The sequence below is a fragment of the Lutjanus erythropterus genome, chromosome 9 (assembly GCF_056507025.1).
Source record: "Lutjanus erythropterus isolate fLutEry1 chromosome 9, fLutEry1.hap2, whole genome shotgun sequence".
Lineage (NCBI taxonomy): Eukaryota > Metazoa > Chordata > Actinopteri > Lutjaniformes > Lutjanidae > Lutjanus > Lutjanus erythropterus.
Window position 1 is genome coordinate 19457048 of NC_139325.1, and position 23411 is coordinate 19480458.

Genomic DNA, 23411 nt, shown 5'->3' on the forward strand with positions numbered 1-23411 from the left:
GGACAACTGACTGACCACTCCTGTGATGTTTTTTTTTTTTTCTGGACATGTATGAACGGTGTATGAAATCAACATGTTATTAATCAAATATTTTTTAATTGAGATTAAACAAATAAATAATGCATAATTTATTAACAGCATACTTAATGTTGTTATTGTATGGGGAGAACATTAGATATAAAATCCTTCATTTCGGCTCACTGGGAGACATTTTTTCAATGTACAGCAAGACGTTCAGAAGACATCTTTAGGACGTATTTATGCTCAGTGGGGTTGCAGTCACGCAACAACACACTGATAGTAACATGACCAAAATCTAAGCAATACTTGATTACACTGCTTGATCCTGCATTCATTATTTCTGTTGAGTCACATCCAACCCACAGACCATGAAGTATCCCACAAACTACCTCCTGTTTGTTTTATTGTTCACAGAAAAACACAATACCAAACACTGCAGTTTATTTCCTCTGCATTAAGGCATCAAGCATATAGAGGAAATGAAATAGTACACAGTCAATGATTGCTGATGTTTAGAGAGAAAACTGTCTTCAAAATAAACCAGTAATCAATCAATGCACATTTTTATTCCAAGTTGTTTAGATCATGATTAATTGCAAAGAAAATGGTTGATAGTGTGAAAATATATAAAGACTGGGGCTATCATCCTTAACTGTTCTGCTTTGAGCGAAAATGAGCCATGAGAGCTGTCATAAATGTGAACATTTTTTAAATTAATGAAACACTATCAGAGTAACAAATCTGCATACATCTTGTTCTGACATCTCATCTGTCTGTGTTCAACTACTCACAAAAGATCAGAGACGCTTTTCCCTCCAATAAAACTAATGTAGCCCAGAACGGGTCATGAATGACAACTTTTACTTTCCTGCACATTTTTTTCCCGTAATTGCTAATTCATGTGTGTTGAGAAAGATAAATGCAGGCATATATACAAAAAGAATTTTAAGAAGTACTCAGAATTTATCTGTTTTGGTTTCACACAACTTGCCAGGGCCCACAAGCCTGTGATCTGTAAAAATTCAGAGAGAGCTGGAGCAAAGTGTGGTCACAGAGGAGTAGTGGAGAGTACAGAGGTTGGGGAATATCCAAGTACACATGGTAAAACTATCCACACCAGGCACACACACAAAGCTTATTCCAATCTCATGATCGCCAAAGAGGGAATGTGTGATTAGCTGGAAAGAGGGGGGTATCAGAAGAAGAAAGGAAACTCCAAATATTTGAAAGACATGTTCAAAGCCAGTAGGCAGGAGCAGAAATGTCTTTAAACTTTATTCAAGTGTTCATGTTTGATTCGCAAAGATACTTTAACCCTGTTAATCTTTTGCTTAGAAAGTAACAGAGAGCCTAAGTTGGATTAAGTGATTAAAAGAAGATTCTGGACAGTTTTGCAAGCATCTCTATGACCAAAAAGCTCTGCTCTGGGCTCGCACTGAATGTACGGATCAATATTAACTCAATACTCATTATAAGCTATGAGAAATATTTATTACTAATAGTCTATAATGGCTACAGTAGACGTGAATATAACCTGAAATTCTGACTTTATCTTCATGACACATCTAAATTAATTTTATGTTTTATTATATGTCAGTCAGGTCAGTTTTGTCAGTAAATAAATAAAATACAGTCTTCACCATCAAATGTTTTAGCAACGCCAGCAGCAAATGGCTCTCTGGATGGCAATGCTGATTGGCTGTGTGCTCAACGACTAATGTGCATAATTTGGAACATATACTTCAATGACCCTCAGATATTTCCTGTAGCGACATGTTTGATTTTTAGTTTAATGCCTCAACAGTTCCTGGTTGGACAGACATCGCTTCTGATGATTTTGGTGATCCCCTTACTTTTCAGGTCAGAGCAGCAGGTCAAAATTTGCATGATGATGATGATTTCTTGTGGCTCTGGTGATCATCTTACTTTTCACTGCCAGAGCGCCCCCACAAGTCTCAATAACTGTGGGCTGCACTGCCATTAAATTTGATTTGGTACAGACATTCCTGTCCCCCGCAGGAAGAATTATAAAAACTCTGATACCTTCAAAACTATTGATATTCTCATTAGCCTCAATTGTAGAGATCAGTGCTAATTAGCTAAACTAAGGTGATAAAAATGAAAGATGAGCCCATTAGCATTGTCAGTGTGAGCAGGTTAACTGGAGTTAGCATTTAGCTCAAAGTAGAGGCTGATTTTTTGGGAGTCCTGTGGGACATGGGATTCCTCGCGGATTCCTGCAGGATGTGAATAAACACTATTTTCTTTATTTTGAGCACAATGCTAGTCATTATGTTGCCTTACTTTATACATCTTTTATTCCCTCCTGCTCTGGTAGCTGGTTGCAGCCACCTGACAAGTGCATGATGTTTGTGGACTATTGATTAACAGGAATGGGATGGGAGTCATTTTTCTGGGATTGGGATGGGGCAGGATTTTTTTATGCACCTCTGTGCAGTACAGGCTCACAGTGCCACCAGCAAAGCTGTAGACTCTTTTTAGATTTTATCCACTGGATATCACAAAGATTTAATTAACCAGGAGCTGTGAATTTTCAAAATCTACAGACACAAATGTAATACGAATGAATCAATAATTCAAAAAGTCACTTATATTAGAGTTGCAAAGTTTTCTCCAATAGAAAATACAAGAAAAGGTGCACTTCTCACATGCTAATGTTCAGCCTGCTTTGCTATTCATTTCTCCTACAAACGGTGCTGAAATTGTTTAAAGAGCAAGATAAACAATAAATCTCCACCTACTCTAGGATGTCAAATAGGGCCAATTATGTGTGAGCAAAATCCAAAAATCCCAATTTATGCAGCAAAGATGCTTCAGCCTAACTGCAGTTGTCACCCACGTGGCCTTTTTCATGAGCTGAACCATTATGCTTCAAGTGACCGGCCACTTCATCTCACCTGCGTTAAGGTGATTCACCTAGTACATCTATTTGGCTAAAATCCCGAGTGTGCTTCCTAAGCCTCAATTATGTTGTTAAACTGGCAACCTTCCCCATAAAAGCCCTCTAACTGTCCCTCTAAAGCGACACTAATTAAACAGAAACTACAGCCAAAAGGGGCTGCATTACCATAGCATACCTATCACCTGGTTGTCTGCGTGTGTGTGTGTGTGTGTGAGTGTGTGTGGGCGACAAAAACACAGAGAACAAAAGAAGCGGTCACCGAGTGTATGCCGGTTAGACTGCAGGCTTCAGCAACAGGAACGGTGTCTTTTCTGGAAGCCATTCCCAAAAGTGTCTATCATTCATATAAATAATTCCTCTTTACCTTGTTGAGAAGACATAAAGGGAGCTGTTGCCCGCTTCCCTGAATAACAATTCAATTAATTTGTTATATTTTAAAAGCTTCTGTGTAGTGAGGCCGCATTGCTGAGATGCTTTAAAAGGAAACCGAGCTTTCAGATGGTTATATAATACATTGGTGATCAATAAATATAATCTTCTTTGCCTTGAAGTAATGAGACATGAGCAATTATCCCTGTGTGCCACCAGTGTCCGGTCCCGAGCCATGGAAGACTCTGCAGGTTTCCTTTCCCACCAAATCCTACAGCTGCTGATTTCACTAATTAGTTCCTCTCTCTGTGACTGAAGGTGTGTTAATTAGTGAAATCAGCTGGTGGAACGTTTGGCTCAAACAAAACCCTGCAGACTTATCAACAGCTCATAACCGGACACAACTCTCTTCAAGGGAGCAATTGTCCTCTGTAACCCGAGTTAAATGATAAATATAGCTCTCCGGCAAGAAGACATTACAGGGTTCCACCTCTCCTCGCGAACAAGATGCAACACCATCCCTGAAAATAAACAACAGACCACTTCATCTCTTCTCTAATTGCATTCATCATCACACAGTTTTAGCCTTGAATCCAGCTCTGTTGTAAAAGCTGATATATTGCTTAAGTCATTATGACTTTTTATTAAGATTTACTCAGCCGTGACTTCAAGCCCCATAAATCTGCTCGCCCTTTCGGGTCTCCCTCCTTATTCTTAAAAACATGAACAAAACATATTTCATCACTCTGGAGAGAGACAGTTCTTTCTCCTAACATGTGAGAACAGCTCAGGCTAAAACAGACACAGCTGCTGTTGTCCTGTGACACGTTAGGACACAGAATTGGTGTAGGACGGAACAATTTACTGTTTTTATATTGTTTGAGTGCAATTTTAAAATCACAAGAGCTGTGTAATTTTATTTATAGCTTACATAATTAATGTTGTCATAGCAAGTGAAGTTTTCTCTGGTTATAACGACAACTGTCAGAAGTAAATCTACTCCGCTGTGGCTAATGAACGTTAATTCTGTGAGGTCTCGAGTCAACTGTCTTTAGTCCTCTGCAATCTGTTGTCTCCAGGCAACATTTTGATCAAAGATTGATTTGTGGAGTAAGACACAAGTCTCATACAGAGAAGTAATTTTTTTACATACATGATCACTGTGGTTGCCTCATATCTTATGGTATGTTGAGAAACAAGGGGTAATATTTTTTTTTGTGAGTAGAAGACATACAAAAATTGCAAATTGATGTGAAATTTGCATCATTTGAATTTTTGTATGAGTTGCAAATATTCAACTTGACAGAGCCACAGCTCACTGTCTATCTGTTGAGCACATGAGAGCTTTGGAACAGAAAGCCAGGGGCAATTGTTTTTTCCCCAAGATCGTTCTATCTAGTCGCGACCTACTGCGCTGTGATTGGCTTGTTGCTTCGATGACATGTCCGTGCGATGGCCTTTCTAATCATGTGAAAGGATCCATTTCAACCATAAAACATGATCTTTTCCTAAACATACCCAAGTAGTTTTTGTTTCTAAATCCTTGCAAAGTAGTTTTCTTGCCTAAACCTAACCAAACTGCAACTGAAAACTGAAAATAATAAGTTTGTGAGGTTTGTGACAGTGATATTTAGCTTCACATGGGACACAAAGCCCAGTCTCCTGGGCAAAAGCACTGATGCACACCGATTTACCTGCAAGAGGAGAGCCCAGAATTTGTTATTTAAACTTTTAGGATTAGAAAGTGGATTAATGTCTCGCTTCTCACTCTCGCTACTCAACCTGTAGGCAGCAGCGAAGCACGGAGAAGCCAACCTTGACTGTCTGTAACCTCACTGTGATTATTCTCTCTTCTTCAGCCATGCTGACTGCTGACGAGAGGAGAAATGTCTTTTGGCATTATTTCATTGTTATTTTATGAACGTACAGAAAGGAGAGGGGAATAGAAAGAAAGACTGGAGGGAAAACAGAAAAAGTCTCCGGTGAGTGCTGAGTTAAGTCACAGGACGAGCTGAACACAGACACACACCTGACACTCACTAGCTGTTAGCTAGTTGCCCATTAGCTGATGGCTATATTTTGGCTTTTTTGGGGTGGATAAATGCGAATAACCATAAATGTCCCCGAAATGGTTGCACAGTCAAACTCGTGTGAGTAACACAAAGTGAAAACTCACTTTTTGTCTGAACACACCATTAGCTAACAACTAGCATGGCAGCTGTCACGTGTAAATGACCGACAGCTGGTGGTGAGTTGTTAAAATCTCTTAATTTTAAACGTCAAAGCTCCAAACCATTGGGTTTCAGGATGAAGCAGCCTACTGTCAGTATGTGAAGATAACATTAACATTAGCTAAAGCTAGGGTGACCAGACGTACACATTTTTCAGGGACAGTCCCTGCTTTTGGTGGACTGTCCCAAACTGGAGCCATCCCTGGAAATGTCCATGTTTTTAACTGTGTATTAAAAACAGAACCCAGGGAATGAAAATGACAGTTATTAAGGCATAGTAGCAATCATCTCTTGATTTTTACAAATCAACTCTATAACTTTATAATCAAACACTGTCTGTGTCAATGTCAGTGCAAAAGAAGAACATGTTTAAACTGAAAATTAAAATCAAAAGTCAAATCAAATTGTCTAATTAGAGAATCATGACAGCCCTAATATGTGGCCAACTACGCAGATGTAATAAATATAATGCCTCTTTTTAAATCTCATGATCTTCTTTAAAAATCACTGCGGTTCATATTAATGTCAAGTATATCTCTAAAGCAATATCTTAATAAATTTGTCCATGTTTCTGTAGAAAACTAGAAAAGGGCAAGTTTACTCTGAAGCTGACTTTCCCTGACTGGTATTAAAACAGAACTAAAAATTCTATATCTGAGTATATACTGTATTTAGACCCAAGATCATTTATGATTGTGTTTGGTACACATCTGGATTAATACTAAATAAATCACAAACACAGGCCTGTAGTTTAATTAGCAAAAACACAATTTAAATCACATTTGTAATATCGGATGAGGAAAAAAAAGGCAATTTGCAAAGGTTCCAACTACTAAAATCCGATGTATACAAACAGATGGAAATCTATAACACTTTGTTCTGCTACCATCTTAGTATGCCAATGCATTTGTGTTGTTAAACGCAAAACAAAAAGATCAGATCAAATTAGCACTTGCCTTCTACTAAAATAAAATAAAGTTTCTGGAGGATATCTACAGCAGCCATTACAAGTCAAGCAGCAAATTTGCAAACTATAAAGTATATTATCTGTTTGAAAATCTACAGAGTTGTAATACCAAATCTAACTGAGTTTTTGAATCTACAATAAATGGAGACCTTTAAATGGGATGATATATATGGTATATATGTGGTGAAAGCAGACTGGCAGCAGGGAAAGGTGGAGGAGGGCAGTGTAATAGGGTATTAAACCGGTGAGGATGGCTGGTCAGCTCTGATAACACTTCTCCTACAGCAGATGTATCTGTCTCCTCGCTCTGCCTCGTCCTTTCACAGACGTGGATGAATCTTGGGTCGCTGTCAATGACACACCTGCACTGGTGTGCAGCTGGTGTGCAGCATGCGCCCGAGGCCAGGCAGGGGTGAGAGGTGACAGATAGTAAAGGCCAGAAGATATGACATTGTCCTCCATCGCCAACTGGTAGAAGACGCTAGAGATACAGATGGAGGACTGTCTGTGCGTTACTGTATGAATTAGCTCTGTTAAGGTCATTACATTGAGCCTGCTGGTACCGTATGTGCCCATTGACCAGGCTCTGACCTCATGACAATGCTCAAAGCCATGTTTCATGTAAGTCTTAACCTTCCCCAGACCCGAGGTCCAATCCAGCATTACAGTCCATTCAGAATGGCTGTGGGCATTTGTTGGAGGATCTATTGTGTTAGCGGCTAATAAAACAACCAATCAATTGACTTTGCAGCTTGTTCCAACGTGATGTACAAACACACAGACGGAGCTGGATTTTAGCCTGCAGCAGAGCCTATTTTTAAAAGTTACCTTCACTGCATGTGCGCCACTGGACAGCACAGAGACATTTACTAAAAAAAGAGATAAGGAGAGAGGGGGATTTGCAAGATTAGCATGCAACACATGGTGAGGGGAAAAAAAAGCAGTAGCACATTTCAACACTCTATTTCAGTGCTGTCAAGAGAATTTCTGTATGACTCAGCTGGAAACTAAAGCCCAGATTTCTGCACATCCAAGAGACGCTGCTTGTACGGCTGCTTAGGTGGACAACTGAGCGAGGTTTGAGTGCTCAGTGGCACTTCAGCAAGAACAAACAGGTCGCACAGAGGGTGGAATCGCAAGCCTTTCAGTAGCTTTTGAGGCACATGTCCACAGGATCCTTTATTTCCACACTCTCATTCATTGTCTAGGTACACAGCAATGCATTGTCGCCTTTTGAAAGACAGGAAATTCATGTCCGCTCCTTATTTGTATAAAGTTGAGGTGTGGGCTACTTTATGCAAAATGGGGGCTTGCAGCGGGACTTTTTGTCTCTGGAAACCTTAAATCTAAAATTAAGACAGATTCAGCAACTGTATGGCTTATTTCTCATCTAAAATGTTTTAAGAAGCATATTTCAACACCAAAGTCGCACAGTGATACAGACGAGCAGGCAGATCGGGGCAGCAGTGGACCAGCAGCTCTTGTGTTCTACAGGTTGCAATTGCTGGTTTCGCCTGTGGAGTTTGGTTAGTTTGGAGGGAGCCATGCTTGGCCTATATGATGGCTGTTTCCCTTCAGAAAAGGCTGATTGCAAAGTCGAGTAGTGAAGGGGTTCTGAATATAGCATACACTTAAACTGATGTCGATTTTTGTATTCTGCTAACCTGTCCACAGCAGTACAGCAATGCTTGGCTTACCATACTGGCACTCCTCTCTGCTTCTCCAAACTGGAGGCATGTCGACTGCCATCTACTGTAGGTAATGCACTGACTATGGGTAAGTGCCTCATCTAATTCTGCATGAAATAATCTGAAGTATTCTTTTGTAAACTAATATAAAAAAAAAGGCTGAAAAACAGCAGGTACAATAACTGAGCCTTTTGGCACAGTTAAGGGTACAAAACAAGGAGAAAGCACAGTGAAAAGTCACCAGGTTCTGAGGAAGCTGCATGCACTCTCACTAAGAGATCCTTGGCATTGTCCTTGAAAGAAGTTTTTATATATTTCTTTTTAAAAAGATCTTGTCACAAGCAAAAGGAGGCCAAATTGAGGAGTTGCTCCTTGAGGGCTTTTAGCAGGATGTCCATAGCAGATTGATAGCAGATAAGTCAAGTGGTCCAATCAGGTGTGCCCAGAAGTGATAGCGTGGTTGAGGGAGGGTGTAGCATGTTGTTGGTCCAGCATCCAATGCTGAGAGGCGCAGCCCCTCGCATCAAAAAAAGCCTCTGTGGACTATTGTGTACTATTACATATAAAGATAATGAACTTAAAGGGGAAGGAGAAAACACATCAAGGAGTTTTTACAGGACTTTGTGACAATTACTGCATGTGAAAAAAGTTGAATAAAACTTGTTGTGGCTCCAGAGGGAGCCTTACAAAGTCTGACAAACTTCTGACAAACTGCCTCAAGTGATGTCTCTTTATGATGTCATTTAGGACTGAAGACGACAAGTTTAAAAATGAAAAAGTCAGAGGGGTGTGGGGTTCGAAGGACCTCTGTTGCCCACTCCTTATCCCTGCTTGAGGTTAGCGGCTCAAGGCTACATTAGCCACTATAACAGACCTGACCAATTCTGACCATATCTGACCAAACTATATGCTGTCGAGTTGCATTCTGGGTAATGAAGCCTAGATGGAGTTACTGAATTGAGGTATTTTACTTTTCAGTGTAGCCAATTCAGTCAACTATCTACACTTCAGGAGGTGTTTTTTAATGCTTCCAAGAGCTCCTTTCCACCACTTTTCCTGGACCAAAGGAACCTGTTTAAGTACTCAGGAGCTGTATCTGCATCTTAAACAGGAGGAACCAGGGTTTCAAATTAGTTCCTCAGCCATAGTGTCCCTGGGCCAACAAAAAGCTCTGGGTGACACTTTTTAATGGCCAACTGCTCAGCAGATTGTCACTACTTTGCCTGCACTCTGGAGTTTTCAGTCTCGTCTTCCACCTCTGCACGTCTCCTTTGCATCCATTCAAATATCAGAGACGCCCAACAGTAATGAAAGAAAAAGGCAGCTCTATCGTTGTTTCCTGTGTGAAAATTGAATAAAACTCTAACAATGCTGTCATTTTTTTTATTGTGTTGTCAGACTAATTTGCCTAAACTTCACGGTTCTTTAGGCACGGTGGAAACACAAATAGGAATGCCCAAATTGGTTTGATTGATGAATTTTATTTCCGTGGCTCCTTAGTAGATTAAACTCTTTGGTAAAATGGGGGGGGGGGTATTACACTGACTCTGGACAAATAAGAATTCTCACTGCTGTGTGCATGTTGGTAGACTGCTCGTAACAGCTTAGTGAGTCAAAAATACAGATGAATGTCATGGTTAAACCTAAGGTAAGATATTGAAGATAGGTGTTGTAGTTTGAAAGTTATTAGCAACAGGTGTATGTACACTACATGCAAGCTGTGGTTGCACTACTGAAGCTGCTGTCACTGTTGTTATCTCTGCCTCTTCTAATATGATTTTTATTCCAAAATTAGCACATATATGCTGTTTTTCTAACCTCTTTCCTGGTTTTGTCCTTTTTGTTTGTTTTTTTCAGGTGTGTCACACTCATGTCATGAACCCACTGGAAAGCCAAGACTTTTATTGTGAATAGTTTATAGAAAATGAAATGAGTTTATCCACTGTATTACAGCTGCTTAAGTGCATCATTAGAGGCACACCTTGTAGCCCTGTTGTAATGAACATGCATATCCCTGCCACGCTGGACTGACAAACTAAGTCCATCTTAATCAAGCCAAGCCAGCATATGTGAATGGACAAAGGGCAAAAGAGTCACAGAAGATACTGACAGAGGCAATAAGCCTTCATTGCCTCTGCTGGAAAAGGAAAATTAGTATGTCTACCTGGGTGTCATGTTTCCATCCCTGCTAATCAGAGCTGGAGCCTACTATAGAGTCATGTGACCCATTTAAGACAAAAGCCAGATGTTACTAAATGTTAGTTGGTTCTTTGTCCAGTGCAAAAGGGGCTTAATTGTGTAGTTATGCAATAAGCCTATTTGCTTCTGGAATGCTGAAACGAACCTGATGTTTATATATGAGGCCTTGAAAATTCTGTCTTCAATCTTCACTGTAACTACTCTGGAAATATCTGGACATCTGCACGCCCCACATGTTGTTCTTAAGAAATAGAAAACTACAACACATAACAAGATGAGGAAAGAAAGCAAGACGCATTGCTATAAGCTGTTTTTAAGCTTGTTCAAGTCTTTAATGGCTTTGTCTTCCTTAAGGCCACCCTGACCCTTACACTATAATGGATACTGCAGCAGACCCATAACTTTTTCAACCTGATGAATGTGCCTTTCAGAAAACGAGCTACACTTGACATGCAGATACATTCTTCTTTACAAGGTCATCATCCCACGAGCCTGACTTGTTCATTAAAACAGCACGAGAGCTTGAGATTATCAATAGCAGCCAGACATCTCGGATCTAACTCAAAATTAAAGAGACTATGATAAAAATGGCCTTATTAAGATCTCACTACATTCCATCTTCTTTTTTTTTCCAAGACCATTTTCTCTTTCATGGGAACGGTAGTCTCTAATTTCTCCTGGGAGCCACAAGCTGCTGCTATCTCAGCTGTGTTTACTAATCTTCCCTCGACACCAGTTTCTCAGCCCCACAAAGTTAATATTGGTCCAATGTAAATAGCCTTATCTCATAAACTCTTGTTATCCCCCCACCTTGGCTGCCCAACGTGATACATGGCTAGAAGTCAACATGGGGGGATTAAGTCAGAGAGAAGGGGGAAGAAAAAAATGAAAAAAAACATTTCCTGTGTCAGTATCTGCAGTAAGGTTATCCACCTAAAATATCATGGTGAAAATGTCATGGTGTAACTAATGAAGGAACACTGCTGTTACTATGAAATGACACCATTCAGACGAAGAACATGAGTAATACACTGCTTCGAGTGTGGGGCTGAAGGATGAGCAGATAATAAATTAAACTGAATTTGTCTCCTGGTTCTCGACGATCGATTGAGAGCTGATGCTTGGAGCCTCTCATGCCGTCTCGTCATGTGCAGATTACAGTACCTGCCTCACTCCACCTGTAATAGTCTGTTCCACTGAAGGGCCCAGAACACTTTAAATGCCATGGCAGTAAGTTTTAATTAAACCCAAAGGGAAAAGTATTAATTATCCCATTGCCTGCCGTGAATTGGCTGGTGGCTGCAGGCGGATTCTCACTCGAATGCTGATGATGTGGAGGTGAATGAGGTGCGGTTTAAGAGTTTAGGAAAAAAATTTTGGGATTTATCAAGTTCAGAATTCTATTTGCCTGCGGACAGGAAGCAATTTATAACTATAAATAAAAATCACAACTGCGCAGCTTTTAAAAATAACATCATTGATCCCTGCAGGAAGTTTTTGACCATTTTAAAAAGCTACTCGAGTTGATACTTTCCAAAAGGATGGGGTATTCCCTGAGGCCTACAATTATTTCTTTCTAAATCATCTACAGTATCTGATTGTATCCTGTCTTGTCATCTTTACATATGTTCCTCTTGACACATCTTTCTTAAGTAAAGGGAGTTAAATTGAGCAATATGTTAATGGAGTCTGGCAGGCAGTGAAGCAGGCAGTCAATGAACTCCAGCTCCAGATTATTATTATTTTGGGAGCAGTGGTCTTTTGTTTTCAGGATAATGAGCTGAGGTTCACATTGACGGACAACTGACAGTTATAAGCAGCTGATCAACTTACAGCTTAGGAAGTTATTCTCAAATTACAATGTTGTGCTCATCTCGCGCTCCTGCAGTGTTTCTGCAGCCTGCCTGACCTTCCCCAAGTCTGAGGAAGAGGATGTGGGTGGAAAACAACTTACTTAAACCACAGACTGTATATTAAGGCTACTACAAGGAACTTTCATATTCTGTTTATTTTGGAGGCCCCTGTGGACAAAAGCAGTACCGTTTCCACTGTACTAACCAGAAAATATAACATGAAAACTAAAATTATCTAAATAAAAATTTCCTCCTGCTTCAATATAATACTCACTGTTACCTAATCTGGGAAAATGTAACGACATGCTCATTACATCTGATTTCAAGAATTCAACCCTGTGGCAGGAATAGAAATAGAAATAGCCGATCTTTTCACTGATGGTCTCATTTGCTTATATGAGTCATATAGAGGAATCAGTGTTTCATAACCAGTTAAAAACTCCTTGTAGTAGCTTTAAGTAAGATTTCTACCTATTATCTATGACTTGCTGTTTGGACTGCAGTGCTCATTTTTGCATTGCCCCTTCTGCTGTCAAATGATGTCAAACTTTTCTCCAAAGATTGTAAAATTGCTGCCGTCATTGAACTCTCTCTTCCTCTCATGTACAACGAACAATTAAATCCATGTTGTTGTCATGGATTGGTCGAACTCTCATTACCATATGATTGATTGGTTATTCCCGAGGGAGGCTGGTTCCTTAATCATACCGCAAGTTTCCACAGTAAAAGTAGTTCAGCAGAGAGCTCGCTGCTGCCACTGATATTTCTGCTAAGAAGCTGAAACAGCACTCTTCTCTTTGTCAGATCCCTGTAGGTATTTGTTAATGCAGAGATGGAGGAGCGCCTTATAAACTATGCATGCCATCTCCCTCTGGCAACCACCAGTAGAGAGGATGATGGCAGGAAAATGCTGGTTTCCATTAGTCCTGTGAGGCTGGTTAACATAAAATTATCCTTGGGGTTAGCGGGAAGCAGACAAAACTGGGGTGAGTGCTTCATTAAAGCTGATGCATAATGGACACTGGACATCTATAAAGGCTGATTTGCACACAGTTGCAGTTTTCTGATATGCAGGCCACTCTGATACAAACAAAAGTCTATTTAAATCTAAATCTAATTTATTTTCTCTGACCTAAAGACAATTTATAAAGAAAAAGAAGCAGATACCAAGTCAAAGATGTCTCAGAAAATTGCCTCTCGTTTTGTGCCTCATGAACTCTATGCTCGTGCTGTGTTTCAGTTATACAGAACTACAGTACAGTAACTGTGGGACAAATCACCCCCACTCACCCCGCAGGAGGTCGGAGCTGGCATAAGGTGAACTGTGCGTCCGAAACAGCAGCCAATCAAAGTCATCCTCCTCCCCCTGGGTGAAGTCGCACAGATTGGGGTCTGAATCCTCTTCAAACGTGCAGCCTGCCGCTGAAGAAAAGAGAAAAATGAAAACAACGTTTAAAGAAACAGATTTATGGTTTTACAGTTCACTTTTAAAATAGCAGACTTACCTAATAAATGACAAAAATGACAAAAGAGAAAACAAAGGAAAAAAGACCCGACCACACTAAACTAGGGCTGCTTCATTAGTGATTAATCTGTCTATTATTTTCAGTTTTTATTCAAACTGCTCATTTTGTCTGACCACCAGTCCAAAAACACAAAGATATTCACCGACTATCATAGAAGACAGAGTGAAAAAACAAAGATTCCCATTTGAGAAGCTGAATCCAGAGAACGTTAGAACTGATGCTTTAAAAAAATGATAAAAAATTAATTGATTATCACAATTCTTGCCGCAGTCATTTCTTAAATATATTCTTTTTGGTGATTTTGTGTATTAAATGTTTATGTGGGCTTTATTTCTGTTTTCCTTTTATGTAAATTGAGGAGGAAATCATACAAAACAAGATGTCTTCATAATGCAATATATATATTACTGGCAAATATTAGCAGCCAGCCACAATTAAATGCTCACTACAGCCAGACTGACCGCAGAAGAAGGTAGTGCTGCTGGACTGATGGCAACAAGCCGCAGCAGTTGTGCATGTATTGGGATTGGTGTGATTTTTGTATAAACTACTGGCGATGCAACAATTTGCCCCTTGGAGATAATAAAAATTAACTTGAAATTAACCTCTTTCAGTCCAAAGCAGTGACCTGTATTTACTACCGATGCGAATGTGTCACCAAAACTGAGCCAAGCAGGCTTTGCAACACTACGACCAGGGTTTTACACAGATCACAGGGGTGTACTATGAAGCAAGATGAATGGTTAGCGAGGTAAGTTGAGCTTAAAGTTGAGTATTTTAACATCATAAAGATCACCATGGTACCTTGTGTTCAACACTTAACCTGCTCCAGAGGACATTAAGCTCTGAGGTTTGGATTAAATTGGCTGTGAAACATGTTGCCCTTTCACTGACTCTTTTCTGGATGATTTTCAGAGCAATATAGATTATCAGCCCAGGTTGTTAAATGTAAACCTGTTGAGCTGTGCATTATTAATGTCACCAAACAAAGCCGTGAAATTCTAACAACACAAACTGTTTGCATAATGCACTGGTGTTTTTTCGCCACAGGAACCTTTATGCATTCAGCTGGCGATGCAGAAAATTGTTTTCCCCCATCGGCTTCTGATAATATTATGTTAACACTTTAAATTTTCCACAGCATCCATACACTAAAAGAATGATGAAGGCACAGCAACTGCGTGCTATTTTGAATGATGATTTGCTGCTGAGTCAGTTTTACACTGCTGGTATTGCAGCCAATAGACCAGTGATTAGAAAATTGATATTTATCATGGATAATGTTCAGAGAATACAATTTGTTTTGATTTGGCCAAAAACTAAAAGGATGTTCACATCATCCTTCATCAGACCTAAATGCACTTTTTGAGTATATATACTGTTTAAATGTATGAAATTCAAAATTTAAAAGCTCTAATGTGCAGTTGTCAGTTAGAAATTAACAGGAGGCACTTAGTGCATTCACTGGTAACATAAATATATTAACTTGTTTTTTTTGCAATTTTCTACCAGAATTACTCTCTTGTTTTATCTGCAGCAACAGTGTTGCTTTATTTTTTTTAATTCTTCATTTTGACAACCTGCTTCTCTTGCCTGAAGTAGGCAGCACAGGATTGATCCCATTTGTGCAGAAGAAGAGTCAAATGATGCACCAACGCCCCCTTTTTATGGGAACATGCATAGAGTTAACAAAGAAAGTTGATAACCACTGTCGTAACACCCGTTATCTCTGACTGTTGTTTTAGGTTTTATCAAGCCAGCTCACACGAGGGAAGTATACTGCTATCATGATGCTCAGCTGTGATATAAAATGGTTAACAAATATACAGATTAATATATGTAGCAGTCATTGATGGCAACTTGTGTCCTCTAAGACAAATATTTCACTATTTGTAATTGTGAAGATGTTTGAACATGAATGAGTTTCACATGGTTTGTTTTTCAGGCGACCACATAAAATTACTGCGATATATTTTCAACAGATTGTCTGCACAAAACTCTGAACCTCCAGGATAAAAATAGATTGCAAACTCAACAATATCAGCACAGAGTAACTATAAAAGGTTCATGACTTTTAACAGTGTCAGCAAATCTAGTTATTGACAGCACCTGTGGATGTGAGCGTTGAATGGTCAACATCAACCAGTTCATTATCCCATGTCATGCCCAGGGGTTTCTGTGTTAAAATTGGACTGTGTGTCCAAATTCTCTCTAACCAACAACAAATCAAGCAATGAGCTATAATTACTTCAGACTCACACAAAAGAACACAAACCCTGGCGAAGCAATAATTGCCCCTGCACCTGAGGAGAATTACCCCTCCCATAAAGCATTCGCAAACAAGACTACGTATCCCGAAACCCATTCACAAAGGCATACAAATAGTAATAACATTTGGGGGCACCCTGGGGATTGTAGTGATTATCATAATACCTCACAACCTGCTATTCCATGCGCCAAAAAACTAATTTTTTCAAATTATATTTAATAGCTATGGCTTTAATGGCCCTTGGGTCCTGAATAATGTGTTTCAGTCGTTGCTCTCTGCATCTGTTGCCATATTTCACATTAGTCCATCAGTGTGAGAATTACAGTCTAACAGCGGGCAGTTTGAACAGCCCAGTCATAAGACCAGAGCCTGTGTCAGTGATAATTGGAGCAGGACAGCACGAGATGTGACATGCTAATGATAGGAATAACCATGAGCGGGTCCTGAAGGTGACCCCCGTGGTCTGCAGCTTTATCGCTGCCCATTCTTTCCTCTAATCTGTCATTAAACAAACGGTCTCAATATGACAGGCTGCAGACAAAAATGCAGTCGGCCACATTATAGTGACAATTCGTTATTCTCCTTTTTACTGCAGATGCGTATGACAGCCACAGCTTCAAGTCATTAACAGGTTATTGAGATTGTTGGACCGGTTTGGTTTGTTACAGGCAAAATAAACTGGGGGACACAAGAAAGACTATGACAGAGCTGGGTACTGTTTGAGATCTTTCAGATCTGCCAGACTGCATGTGAATTTTGGCACCAATACTAAAATGTGTTACGGATGCCATAGTATATATAGATTTCAACACATCAGTGTTTAAAGTTGTCGCTGAAAAAGCATATATCAAAATGTATAAATAAACTATAGATTCTAATTCCCCTATCTCCTGATTTGGATGAGAATATCTGATTGAAAAACTGGTAAAAGACCAAGCATTCGATGCCAACTTTTGCTATTTGACAGTTCTCTATACTTGATGCACATTTTGGTTGATACTCAAAAAGTATCAAGGTTCAACTTGGCTCTCCTGCTTGGCAGTTTTTCCCCAAGCTCCATATAGCTTGTTTTAATTGTACTGTGCTGCATCAAGCCATGAATACATGCATTTCAACAGCAGGGGATGACTGCACTGATTTGTGCTCGTGTTTGGTACCAGAATGGACAGACACCAAACAGTGAAAACTTTCAGTCACCAAACCAAGCTGTCTCTGGCATCAAACACAGTGACTCAGTTTGTCTTTGTTGAGGACCACAGAAAGCTTTCAGTAACATTGTAGGTTTCAACAAGTTGAATTTCAGACTTTTTAAGATCTTTTTCAGACCATTACGAATGCAATTTAAGACTTATTTCACATGCACACTGGGGAGAGAAGTACAAATGATATGTACAAAGTTGGAGTTCCAGAATTACTTGCAAAGTAAATTAATCCAATACAATAAACCTGCACAATTCAGTTGAATGTTCATGTTGAATGGAATTAGAGGGTTATTGTAAAGGTTATAAAAATTCTTATAAATGAATGTTTGAGTAAATGCCATGTATTTTCCACAAAATTATCAGAACTTGATTAGCGGTGCTACAAAAGCCACAGTGACCTGGGTAGATGAAGCGCTGCAGAGAGCTCTGGCCCAAGCAAACCTCAAGCTTGTCATCAGGGTAAATAAAACCTTTTTACCTTGCCATGTCATACCGAAAACTATTTGTGCCTTGCCAGACAGCTGCACAAAATAACAAAGAAAATGAGCCAAGTTGTTGCCTCTTAGTTCAAAAATGTTACAGTTGGTGGAAGGTGTTGAACTTTCTCCAGATGGCGTATTCGCTGCTGCACAAACACACTCAGGGTGCCCTTGCCCACAGCCAACCTATTACATCACTCTCGCACCTCCAGTGATTATACGATAACACCGGGGCAGATCTACCATCATGTAAGCTCGGCCCATTGGGTGATAGTAGCAACCGAGCAGCAGGGGAGGGAGTGTGGGTTTCTCCCTCTGGGTTTGATTTATTGTCCCGTGCTGGGCTGTTACTGCACAGATCTGCTGCTGGGGCCAGGGGTTAATTGTCCCGCACTGGGGTCTATTTCTAATAGAACAGCCAGAGATATGGGACCTGACACATCCAAACGCTGGCACTATATTATTCCCTGCTGCTTCGGTAAATGAAGCCTGCAGACTCCTCCCTACAAAAATCTCATCGTCCAGAAGACAGAAGCTGGGATGTGAGGGAATGTCATCTCCTCACGACGCACCAGGGAAGATCCAGCTCATCTATCATGACAAACACACTCCCTCCTCACCTCCTTCCGGAGCACCAATGGGTGTGTGGGGTGTCAGTGGCCATTTTTTACCTGAGTAATTACAGCATAATTTAGTGCAATGACCAGTGCAAAGTCAGACACTGCCAAGATTTGGTGGCTGAGGTTAATCATATTTCACAGTTTGGTCTCCTGTTAGCTGATCTTGTATGAATCAATCTTGGTTTTTAAACATATAGCTTCATAGAGCTTATTTAATAACTATCTTAATTTTTATTGTAAATACTTAGAGTTCAGTTTCTGGGGAACAAATTTAGATTTTCTTCCCAACAATAAATATGTTTACATGCGCAAAATATTGCAGTTTGTGCCCTTTTCTGAAAAAGTATAATTAAAGTAATATTCCTGCTTAGCTGTTTATAAAGCTAATGAAAATAAATATTCCACTAATATTCCCATATACATGCAGCTGTGCATACTCCAATTATGGAAAAGTGAAACAACTCAAGACTCGAGTTATTTTGGTTCTTTGCAGTAAATAGAAGTTTTACTGCAAGTTTTGGACTTGTTCAACTGTGCAAACACAGCCTTCCACTTTCCCAATTCAACATTTTCACATTTCCAGAAACATGTTGATATTCAACTTTCTCAAAATGTGTGAAAGGTGTGTTTCTCATTCCAACCTTCCAACCTCTACCCCTGCCTTGTAAATTGTTGCCTGGTTGATTTGTTTACAATGCATAGAGCTGACCAGACAAGAGGCTGTGTGTCACAAACTGCAGTAAAAACCCTAAGATGCATATTCAAAATACGCTGTATGTCCAAACAATAAAAAGGGCACCTTTTACTGTCATATTTACAATTACACAGAATACACCGTACAGTCAGATTCAGTCTCTACATTTAGCCCATCCTAGTACTAGGAGCAGTGGGCAGCTGCTGTGCAACCCTACACTACTCGACTAGTTTAAAGGTAAGAAAACACTCAGAAAACTATGTCACATTGGTTTGCCAAGTGTGGCACCAGTTGAGTGGTTATATACCAGTTTAGTCTGTCACAGCGAACATACAACCTTATTTTCATTTTCTAGGACAAAATACTGCCAAACTACATTGGTTTTACTGGTTTTATGAGATGTCATCTTTGTCCCACTTTTTACCTCATTGGTTCACATCTGGGCATTGGTGCAGATGTAGCCCAGGCAAGTTGCCAGCGGCCGGGTAACATTTTATGGGGCTTTTGCTTTGTTACTTTTGGTCAAACCGTGCCACGTGGATATGCATTCCCATTATCATTTTTAATGCGCCAAGCTGTGCCAATAGCACCTGAGATGGACCCTCTCCAGAGCAGAGCACAAGCACGCCTGACCTGCCTCCAAGTAGGTTGTGGTCACATCTCATAGAATAAGAGACTCAACTCATGTAGGCCAAATTCAGAATATTCAAACAGAACATGTTGTTTACATGACCTGCATCAAATTCAGAACATCACATTCTCATTAACTATTTTCACTGTACAAGTTAAGCTTAAGGAAAAAAGATTCTGTCCCTAAATGAAATCTTTTCAAACAAGCCAGGAAGCGCTCGTTTCAAGGCTGCAATAGCAGCAGAAAATATGTTGAAACAGCTCAGCAGTGCCAAATCATCCTGCCGTGGCGCCGTGTGTGCAGTACAGCTCTGCACTGTTAGCAGGAACACTTAAGAGCAAATAAAATGGAGAGGGAGCATGATGATGATGATGGGAGGCGATTTACAGACTTCAGTGAAAGAGATCTTTGTCACTTTGTTTACCCACGAATTTGAGTGTTTACTGTGAAGAACACCACCACCAATCACTTTACAGCGAATCAAAATAGCTTCAGATTTACAGTGTGGAAGTGATGAGCCACGCTCTGTCAGAGGATGGATGCAGTCGCTCCTCTTTAAATTCATTAAGACATAAAAGAAGGCAGCAACTTGTTTACCAGACACTCCAATTTGCCACCACAGTCATGGGGTATGTAAAAGCGTTTCTTAGTTTAGTATGTGCAGTTAATCAAGGCTTTGAGTCTCCCTGCTCATATCAGTTGTTAGTGTCACATGTAGCCCTTCGTGTTAGATTTGGTATCTCTTCCTCTGTTTACTCGTATAATCCCCTGCCTTGCCATCTAATTAGAGTGTCAGCTACGGAGAGTGAATAAAGTCAGAGTCTCTGCTTATCCCCTTTATTTGCATATGTTTTAAGCATAAGGATGTTGGTCTAAGCTTATTTAAGGTGCTCCTACTCTGATAACTTTCCACTTGAATGAATCAAACACAGCGAAACAGGCAGAGGATGAAATCAAAGAAGTGACTGAGCTCCCTGCACCACGTAGTATCACCAACAGTCAAGGTGGTATTTTAAATTATAGAGCCACGGACAAGAAGTCCAATCTCAAAACTTTTTCTTTTCTAATATTTCAAAGAAAAAGAATGATCTGTCATTACATACAGAAACCAATCATTTGATCAGAAACACTGCAGTTAATCTTTTCACCGGCTTCTAAAAGATTCAGTACAGTGAGTGAGCAGAATAAAACAGCAGTCCAACACCACAGGGCCACACTTGTGCAGATTGTGAATTAGCAGCACTTGTTTGAGTACCAAATTGTCACATGAGCCACTAAAAGAGATCATAAAAAGGCTGTATGTGAGAATATTGGTGTAAATTAGCTCAAGTGAGTGTGCTCATGACTAGAAATTCTGGGCCATTTGACAACAGCTCACTGAGGCCATTGAACAATAAATATCTTTAGTTCATGACAAGGTACAAGAATATAGATTACATGCAACCTGGGGTGGGCAACATGGATGAAATCCTCTATCACAGTACATTAAATTTTATACCACAATGTCGATATTTATTTTCCTGAAAAAAATCAATTCAGAAAATGCTTCTCGATACAATAACAGATGGAAATGCCTGCTTTTGGTTAATCCAGCAAATTAAACACCTGCTAAATACAGACGCTTCATCACATTAATGCAAAAACTACACAAGAAATCCAATACTGCCATATACCAGTCAAGCTCAGTGATTTGCTAATATGCACATGATGGCCTGATACAAGCAGAGATATTACAGCAAAACCTTCAATTAGGGTCGACACTACATTCCTTGGATCGACTTTGTTTGAACCAGTCCAACAGCATCCAATCAAGTTTCAAGACAGAACCATGAAAAGTAACGTTAGTTACTGAGCTCCAGTTGGAAAAAATGATACCAAAGACTATTTCGAGTACACACAAAAACTACATGGTGATCAACCAAAAATTATGGCATTTGAAGAGTATATGATCAGGCTTTTCCAATGTCACCAAGAAATCCAAAAACCAATGTTTGACCATGCTGAGTCACACTGTGTCGCACTGATTTGCATTTCCACTACCAGTTATAACACGCCAAGCTGTCCCAAGTCATACCTGAGTTGGACACTCTCTGGAGTGGAGCCAAAGCACGCATCTATCTGACCACAGCCAGCCCGTGAGAAACCCCGCCTTTCTCCTAACAAGTGTGTGTTGTGAGACTCAACTCATGCACATGCAGGACAGCAGAAAGACTATCACTATTGCAAGTATCTGCTTTATGTTACTGTTACATGTTTGCTTTCAAACAGATAGGATTTATGTTAAGTTACTGCTGAAAATCCTGATGTTTCCTGAATTGGCTGCTTCATAATAAAAAGCTTTTAATAACAATTGTGAGGAATGTATATGAAAGTAATCTTATTTATCCACCGTTTTACAGCTGCTTGACTAAGGACAAGTACATTTTCAGTTAAAAGACACGTCCAACCTCTACTGTATAAAATCACATCATGCTACCCTCTGTGCAAATCAGTGGAAAACAGTAAGCATGAAAGAATATATATATACACAGAGTTTAACATAACCATTGTGTTGTCTTTAAAAAAAATCTACAAATTACTCAAGTAACTTGCAAATCGAACGCTGTCAGCAGAGTCCTTCAAATAAAGCAGCATGATCAGTAAAGTTCTAATATTTAACCTAAATGGTGAAGTCAGTGATTGAACTGATGTTTCTGCACATAAAGGTGTCGGCCTTTAAACGATCTTTCTGGCTGTTTTGATTTGTTCGCTTCTAGTGGGTCTTCTCCATTATACTTCAAGGACAAATACGACAATGGCATCAATCTCCTCATCGCTCGGCATTAAAGTGAATATAAGGGTATTCCTGAAAATGTCTGACTATTCTTTTGACACACAGTGTACAGTATATATAAAATTTGGAAATGAAGATCATCTGGAGTTATCCTGTATCTTATTTTCCTTGAAATTCCTAGGATTGTTGGATACCAGTCAGTATTTGGCAGTGTACATGAAAAGTTTACATCTGGTCTCAGAGGAAAAAAAAGAATCAGACAAACTGGCGAATACACGCAGCTGTGTACCCTGGAAATAAAACCCTCCAGTGCTTTTTGTCAGAGACTGAACTGAAAACGCAGCCAATTTCTAGACATAGCCCAAAAACACTTAAAACCCAGCCTCTCATTTATAACAAAAATAGTAAAAACTGCTGTTTGTGCTCTAAGAAACCATTCACAACCTTTGCTTTAATGTCAACTCCTGCCTCTGCCCTTAATTATCCGGCAGTGTAGATGGGTAATGAACACCAGGACCTGTGAAGTCACCTGGGAAATGCAGCGTGATGATGAGGCACGGAAGCTTGTCATATCACCATCAACAAATGGGAAGCCATACCACGCTGGGAAGACAGCCCATACCGGAGAGCTCCTCCACTCCACACAGAAAAGCCTCATCTGAGTGTTTGTCTGGTGGGGATCCAGGTGGGAATGGGTGAGTAATACCGGAGGCAGTCAGGGGGAGGAGTGTGTCTGATTTGCATTGCAGCGAGTGTGGCCCGATGCATCAGCAGGAGACAGGTATATTTATTCTCTACAGAGGCTCTCCTCCCCAGCACTCCCCTGGCTGCCTCTGAAAGCCATCCATCCCCACACCTGAATACGCAATGAAATCATCTCTCTGCCTCCCCAGGCATTAATAACTCAACCCTGGTGGCTGGATGGGCCCGGTCACACAGAGAGGGCCAGGAAGGAAGCAGATTGAG

The 23411-nt window shown here is 40.0% G+C and overlaps 1 protein-coding gene across 3 annotated transcripts in view; it reads right to left on the reverse strand.

Moving 5' to 3' along the window:
• The window catches only part of ptprub (protein tyrosine phosphatase receptor type Ub), a 231371-nt gene that overhangs the window by 150887 nt on the left and 57073 nt on the right, over positions 1-23411 (reverse strand). For all 3 annotated transcript variants that reach the window (XM_084726379.1, XM_084726378.1, XM_084726377.1), the window contains exon 2: positions 13542-13673. In XM_084726379.1, coding sequence (XP_084582505.1) covers positions 13542-13673 — 132 coding nt within the window. The remainder of the gene's footprint in view (positions 1-13541; positions 13674-23411) is intronic.